The sequence below is a fragment of the Dipodomys spectabilis genome, unplaced genomic scaffold (assembly GCF_019054845.1).
Source record: "Dipodomys spectabilis isolate Male_0828 unplaced genomic scaffold, ASM1905484v1 ptg000282l, whole genome shotgun sequence".
Taxonomy (NCBI): Eukaryota; Metazoa; Chordata; class Mammalia; order Rodentia; family Heteromyidae; genus Dipodomys; species Dipodomys spectabilis.
This window is the reverse complement of record NW_024870959.1, coordinates 869,760-877,673: the sequence shown is the minus strand read 5'-3', so window position 1 is coordinate 877,673 and position 7,914 is coordinate 869,760. Positions and strand designations below refer to the sequence as shown.

The 7,914-nt window shown below is 50.3% G+C and overlaps 1 protein-coding gene across 1 annotated transcript; it reads right to left on the bottom strand.

Moving 5' to 3' along the window:
- Positions 1 to 584: 584 nt before the first annotated feature.
- On the bottom strand, positions 585 to 6,393 carry LOC122126524 (MTRF1L release factor glutamine methyltransferase-like; the record flags this gene model as incomplete). Its single annotated transcript, XM_042701063.1, has 8 exons — positions 585 to 685; positions 2,027 to 2,075; positions 2,579 to 2,641; positions 2,953 to 3,087; positions 5,111 to 5,204; positions 5,431 to 5,446; positions 5,556 to 5,631; positions 6,274 to 6,393. Coding segments are annotated over 8 exons (654 nt in total), but the record flags the coding sequence as incomplete, so codon positions are not given.
- Between the last annotated feature and the right edge of the window lie 1,521 nt (positions 6,394 to 7,914).

The window sequence follows — 7,914 nt, the reverse complement described above, 5'->3', positions numbered from 1 at the left end:
GCAACCCCACTGCTTCAACATCTCTTGCAAGCAAGGAAGGGATGCCTTTCTTTTTTTCCTGTTTATTTTTTCCTTTTTTCTTTTATTTTTCTTCTTCTTTGGTTGAGGAGCTTGAACTCAGCGCTTGGGTACTGTCCCTGATGTCGATTTTTCTTCAAGGTCAGTGCTCTACCACTTGAGCCACAATGCCACTTCCAGTTGGATTGGAGATGAGCCTCTCATGACACTTTCCTGCCTGGGCTGGGAAATGAGATGCTCTGGATCTCAGCCTCCCGAGTGGCCAGGATGACAGGTGTGGGATGAGAGGGGTAAGTGACTGGCTTAAGGTGTCTAGTCCTTCAGAATTTCCACCTACTCCTCCTCTATAAGCTACCACCTAGACACCCCTCAGGGACAGCAAAGGGAGGCTCAGAATTTGGGTGGGGCCATGAGGATTAAAGGGCCCGCTCCACATCACTAGCCCTCTCTAAGCTCCCATCTGCCTCCTCCTGATTGCCTGGTCTTCCAGGGCAGATCAGACCCACAAGGAGTTCTGGGACCTGCCCTATATCCTCCTGCCCACCCAACTGGTACCTGAGGATTTCTGGGGCCAGCTGCTCCATGTCCTGGTGGAAGACGTTGGGAGGGTTGCTGATAACTGAATCCAGGGGTGCCCAGGGCAAAAGGAGTATCCAGCTTCCCTCTGTCAAAGGAGACACAAAGCACGGGTGGATCTACTGAGAGCTTCAGGGCATAGCCATCAACCTGTCACAAAGGTCCCTGGGAGAACTGTTTTATGGTGACAGCCCTGGGGCCTGACATCGGGACCCTGGTGCTGTCCTGACTTTATTTGTCTCCAGAAGAGGGCTCTTTCACCTGAGCCACAGTGCCATTTTCAGCTTTTTCTGTGTATGCAGGACCTAGGAATCCAACCTGTGCTTTCCTGCGAGCTTGATGAGCCCTTTACCTCTAAGACACAATTCCAGCCCTGGATAGCTGTTCTTCTATGATCCCTCAGACCTGTATAGGGACAGTCTCGCACATCTATACCAAGTCGCACATCTATACCGAGTCTCTCACCAGCAGCCCTGCCTGGAAATGAACATGCTCTGCTGTGTTGTCCATCATATTCAGCACCTTTGCTCTCTGGGCTTCCTGTCAGATCCTCCTACTTAAGCAAGACCCCCTTTTCGAGTGCTGCCTCCAAGAAGATCATTCCAATCACCTTGGCAGAGCTGGAGCCTCTCCACTCTGCAGGCTGCCAGCCTTGTAAGGTTCTGCCTTCCAGCCAATGTGGGTTGACAGTGCACAAAGGGAAAGGCCTGGATTCCACCACTGGAATCCTGATACACTACCCAGGGAAAGATTTTGTATCACACTCCATGAGAGGGGACTCAAGGCCCAGGCACCAAGGACAGGTTTTGTATCACACTCCATGAGAGGGGACTCGAGGCCCAGGCAATCTGTGGGCAACAAGATGGGGCCATTTCTTTGTGTGGGTTTGAACTGAGGATCTGGGAGCTGTCTCTCTGAGTTTTATTGTTCAAGGCTGGCGCTCTACCACTTGAGCCACAGCTCCACTTCTAGCTTTTTGGTGGTTCCATGGAGAGTAGAGTCTCAGGGGCTTTCCAGCTTATGGCTGGCTTCAAGCTGTGATTCTCAGATCTCAACCTCCAGAGTAGCCAGGATAACAGGCATGATCCTCAGCCTCAGGTGATGGGCACCAATGGCTTTTTTTTTTTTTTTGGCTCCTGTTTATCTCCTGTCAACTAGCAAGTCCAATTTAAAATAATCAGTTATAAGGGATCAAAATTCTCTCCTAGGTCAGTTAATCCAAGGAGACAAAGTGTCTTTGGAAAAGGCTAATCTGAGTTGGCTTAGGGGTGTTTGTGTGTTTGTATGTGTGTGTATGTGTGTGTGTGTGTGTGTGTGTGTGTGTGTGTAAAAGTGTCTGGGATACCTACCCTCATCTCTGCGGTGCCTCATCCTCCCAGCAGGGAGTGCATCCAGGATCCTGACCCCAAGGAAGGTGGGGGGGGGGTAATTAAGGTCACATCCAGGGGGATGATCTGAATTCTGTCCTGCAGCCTAAGCCTGGACAGATAAAGGAGAGAAGGAGGGGTTTAGGGGAACATCAAGGGGAGCCCCTTACCTTTGGCTACAAGTACCAGCAGAAGACTGTATCCATCTTTCTTGGTAGTCAGATAAAAGGTGCACACTGTTCATTTATTTTATGATTGTGTTAGTCCTAGGACTTGGATTCAAGGTCTGGGTGTTATCCCTGAGCTTCTTTTGTTCAAGGCTGAGGCTCTACCACTTGAGCCACAGCACATCTGGCTTATGTGTGGGTTTGGAGAGGGAGATGGTTTATGGGAGATAAGAATCTCACGGACTTTCCTGCCCAGGCTGCTCTGAGTTACAACCATCAGACCTCAGCCTCCCAAAGAGCCAGGATGATAGGTGGGAGCCATGAGCTCCTGACTGCCACCATCCATTTATAATCCCTTAGGCCCAGGGCCGGGTCACCCACACTACACTTCCTTATTGGGAGTAGGAAGCAGACATGAATGGGTTTGATACTTCAACAGCCTACCTATCTTTGAGCATTGTTCTGGGTCAGTCTGATGAAGGCTTCTTCCTTATCCACAGCAATGACTTGGCTCTGTCACAAGAACAAATGTCCCCTGGAAGGTGTCAGCTCTGGGGTCTTTCCTCTGAACCCCGCCCCCCTAACCAAAATGACACTCTCCAGCAAAGGGTAGTACACAGAGTGTTTTTATAGTCTTATAGCCAGGGTCTTGTCAGATAGGTGGGGGTATAGGTCAGAGGCACGAGATTGTGCTGGGCAAGGGGAAAAGGCGACACCTTCTCTTGCACTTTCCTTCAACGGTGAAGCAGAGGTATGTGGGGAAGGACTCATGGGTTGGACAATGAATAACCATCATGGTCTAGCCGGGGCATGGAGGGGATTACCTCATGAAGCTGGTTCAACAGGCTGAGCAAAACAGCTCCTGAATCACAGCCCACCTCCAGAATGAGAGGGTCCCTGTGGGTTCCAGCCACATGAGGATGCTGGGCTACCTCCTCCAGCACCCATTCAACCAGTTCCTGAGAGAGAGAAAGAGAGAGGGAGAGAGAGAGAGAGAGAGAAGGAGAGGGAGAGAGAGGGGGGAGGGGAAGAGAGATGGAGAGAGAGAGAGGACCAGAATTACACTTAAGCCAGGTGCCAGTGGCTCAGGCCTATAATCCTACCTACACAGGAGGCTGAGATGTGAAGATCATGGCTCATAGCTGGCCCTGGCAGGAAGATCTGTGAGACTCTTATCCTCAAAGAACCAACAGAAAACCGGAAGTGATGCCGTGGCTCATGTGGTAAAGCGCTAGCCTTGATCTGAGGAGCTCAGGGACAGCATCCAGATCCAGAATTCAATCCCCACAAATGACAAGAAGTGGACTGAATAACACCCACTGTCCTAGGAAGCATGGCAGAGAAATCAGGCCTAGCTTCCTGTCAGCTGGGGGTCATGAGTAGTTCACCTGGCTTCACCATGACTCTTTTTCCCCAGCTGCAAGACTGAATACAGTGAAGGATCCCCTTCCTCATGGGAATAGGGTAATGATGAAAGACAGACAGGTTTTGTTTCATATTCCCACACCTGTTGCACTATTAAAAACAGACCCCATCTGAGCCCTTTCTGGTAACTTCCTGTCATATAATCACAGAATTGTTGAGAACCATATCTGACACCTGCTCCCTCTGTGCCTGGCACTGCTCCGGAGATCCCTCTGTATTAGTCCCTTATTTCTTCACAACTGTCCCATGAGGAGACTGAAGTCCGATGGTCAACATCCAACCCAGAGCTTCACCTGTGGTCAAGAATCGGCTGCCGTGAACTAAGAGTTTGGGGCAATCCATCTAAAACGATGACTGAGTGGGGCGCTAAAAGTCTACCACCACCACCACCACCCCACACACACACATACACACAAACACACCTTCACCGTCCTTTGCAGGCAAAGATGTTTTACTTTCTTTCTTTTTGTTGGTTGTGGGGCTTGAATTCTGGGTCTGGGTTCTATCCCTGAGCTCTTCAGCTCAAGTTCAGCACTCTACTACTTGAGCCACAGCACCACTTCCGGTTTTCTGGTGCTTTATTGGAGAGAAGAGTCTGAGGGTCTTTCCTGCCCAAGCTGGCTTTGAACCGTGATCCTAAGATTCAGCTCCGGAGTACTTAGGATGACAGCCATGAGCCACTGGCACCCGGCCAAAGATGCTTTTCCATGCCTGTCATCCTATCCCCTCAGGAGACTGAGATCTGACGACTGCAATTGAATGTCACTCTTGGCAGCAAAGTCATTGAGAACTCTTATCTCCAATTAAACACCCAAAAACATTGCAAGTGGAGCTATGGTTCAAATGGTAGAGTGCTAGCTTTGAGTATGAAAAAGAGATGGAACCCAGACCTTATTTTTAAGCTTTTTCTAGCATAGACCCGCCCAAAAAAGGGAAGCAGGTGAGCACAGGGGAGCTCAAAGCTCACACATAATACTCAAGACTCACAGAATAGACCCCATCCTGCTCTGAGTCTCTAGATTCTATGTCCTAGATCATGGCAGTCTTAGATGGGACTGACCATGCACCAAGTCAGGACATTCAAGTACAATCTCATACTGAGGATCCCATGACCTCATCAAGGACTCAAGATCTCTCACTGTCCTGCCTTGACACTGGGCAGTCAGGTGAGATCTAGTTATCCAACCAAAGGATATGGGAATGAATGAATTTCTCAGCCAAGGGATGCAGACTGGAGGGATCTAGGTCCCTCTCTCTTGGGAAGGAGAAAAGGGCTGATCCATCTCAGTAATATTCCTAGGTTTGAGTATCCTCAAAGAAACAACACTGCTCTGAGCCCAGTGCCTCTGGTTTTCTCACCAGCCTCGACCTTCAGTCAGCCCTCTCTAAAGTCCACATCTGCCATCTAGACTAAAGGCTGAGCCAGCAAGGAGACCCACCTCTACCTCTGAGAAAGGCAGTCACGGGGCCCAAAGTCCCCTAGAGGAAGTCTCAGAGCAACACTGGTCTGACTCCTGCCCTCATTCCCTGGCTGTCCTGTGCCGGTGGCCTGGTTACCTCTGTCTCTGGTCCAGGAATGAACACTGGGGGTGTCATCTTCAGATTGAGCCAGCAAAAGTTCCAGTGCCCAAGGATGTACTGCACAGGCATCCTGCAGTGGACGACAGCAAGGTCGTCAACGGTGAACCCAGAGTGCCAGGAATTTTAATAGCCATGTGGCTGGGTCCAAGGCTCTATCACTGATGGTCTAGGTTGTCAGGTGAGGTCATGGCTTCAATGGCCTGACACACCTGATCTGGGATCATCCTCCCTCTTCATCTTCCTGCTTATCCCTTGCCACCCCTCTCTGGACACTCCCTCACCCTATCCTCCCTAGCCTTTGGACTCTTCCTTCTTATCTGACCAGAAAATAAACTCAGTGAGCCAGCGGAGATTGAAACTCGGTGACACACCCGGAGCCCTAGAGTCTACCCCAGGCTGTTTCCCTCTGCAGTAAGCAAACCACGCAGATCCTGGATGTCATGAAGTTGCTGAGGGGACAGTTGCTTGGTCCTACATACTGGCTTTAGGCTCTGAAACTATCCCCACAGAGATTGTGAATGGTTGGCTCCCTTGATCCAGGAACTCCAAACCAAGGCCTGCATGATCCCTTCTTCCTTACTTTCCTCCTGTTCTCCCTCCATCCTTTCCTCCTCTCTTTCTCTGTCCTCACTTTGTGTCACTCCTGGGCCTTAAAATCAGAGCCTGGGTGGTGTCTCTGAGCCTTTTTACTCAAGGCCAACAGTCTATGGCTTGAGCCACTCATCCACTTCTGGCATTTTCTTTTTGGTAGTTTGCTGGAGATAAGAGTCTTATAGGCTTTCCTGCATGGGCCTTAAGCCTCAATCCTCCCATCTCAGCCTCTTAAGTATCTAGGATGACAGGAATGAGGCAATGGTATCCAGCTCAAACCAAGATTTCTTCATGTGCTGTGGAACCAGTACTGGAACCTTTCATCGTGTATAACCCGCCCCACTCCCCCCCCCACATCCCCCCCCCCGGGCTTGGCACACACTGTAACGGTTTGTTGGATAAATAAATGAGCATCTGTCTATGACAATACTACAGAAAAGTCCCATCTAATTCAGGTAAACATCCTGGGTGGGGGCAAAGCCTGATGTAGCTCTCCCACAGTTCTCCCTCCTCCCTCTTCCCACCCTCCTGGTGCCACCGCACTTAACTGTTTTGGTTCCAAGGATCTGAGCCATGATGTCCTCACTGGAATCCAGGTCCTCTGGGATGCCTATCTTCTCAAAGATCTCTGTCCAGCAACTGACCAGCTCTGTGGCACTCCATTCCCCACTCAAGTGTGAACAAGGTTGCTGTGAGGTGAACGCCAGGCTCAAGGGACCTCCACTCCCTGGGACAGACAGGATGGTCCACTATATCCAGCCCCCAAGTTTCATGTTGCAGAGAAGGGATCCTTCAGACATCCCAGGTCTCTGAATCTCCCAGATTCCAGTGCAGGTGCTGGGAATTGTCTCTGCTTACAGCTGGCAGGATGCGGATGGCGGGGTCACAATCTGTGCTCCCCAAGACATCCTCAACTGTGGTGGTCACCCTAGAGAGAGCCGGAGGAGAATCAGCAGCTGCCAGAGAAAGGCAGTCAAGGCACGACATTCGTAGCAGGAAACCATCTGGCTTGGGAACTCTGCCTGTGCTGCTTTGAACTTCATTGTTTGGTAGCTGAAATGGTCCATCTAATTTGACACAGAATCCCAGATGTTACTGGAAATTTTGAGCTTGAAGAAAGAACCCTGGAAAAGCTGGCATTTCACTTGTCCCAATCATACTTAATGGTTTCCAAAATCAGTAGTCCCCTTTTCCTTCCAGACAGCCTACAACAGGTTACAGAAAATGGCATTCAGAGAGCCTTAGCTAACTGCCATGTCCTGATCCCAAGCAGGCTCCAGCAGGGGGAACACACTTGCCTACCATTGCCCAGCTCAGGAGGGACACAGATTGGAGTCTGCAAGACTCCAGGGAGGACTGCCCACCAGTGCACTGCCCTGGGAGAAAATCCATGCCACCATTGGCGTCCCGGAGCCCCCTGCTCAGACGCCCATGGACACCCTCTATGCCCTGGGTAAGATTCCCCTCTCATGGTGAACCATCTGCCATGTCACACCGTTCATCAATTCCCAGACCCTCCTAGCTTCACAGCCCCTGACCTACACCTCCTATGTCGTTCCCTAATTATGTTTGGCAGACACATTCCCAACTTTGAATTAGCTCCAACTATACACATGAGAGCAGACTGTCTGGCTGGAAGAGTGCGGCTGTGGTCACAGTAGCCTCATGAGCCTTCTGGCTAAAAACAGAAGGGCAGATATCCACTCTGGGCGGCGGTTCACACAGGCCTCCTAGGGGAGACCCACACAGACCCAGCAGTTACTGTGGGCTGCAGGAAAGGGGAAGAAAGTGGTGGGAAGGAACATCTAATGAAATCTTCTCTAAAGGAGCCATGACACTGTGAAAGAGAAAACAAAAATTGTGGCTGGGCTCATACGGGGCATTAATGAAAAAAGAACAAAAAATACACACATGTACACAAATAAAATGCTTTTGCTCGGGCTAGGAAGGTGGCTCAGTGGTAGAGTGCTTTACTTGCATGCACAAGGCCCTGGGTTCCATTCCTCAGCACTATGTAAGAAAAAAGAAAAAAGTCAGAAGTGGCGCTGTGGCTCAAGTGGTAGAGTGCTAGCTTGAGCTCAAGAGCTGAGGGAAAGTGCACAGGCCCAGAGTTCAGACCTCACAACCGGACCACCCCCCCCAAAAAAAATGCTTTTGCTCTTTTTAGATATGCTGACTGTACAATGAGA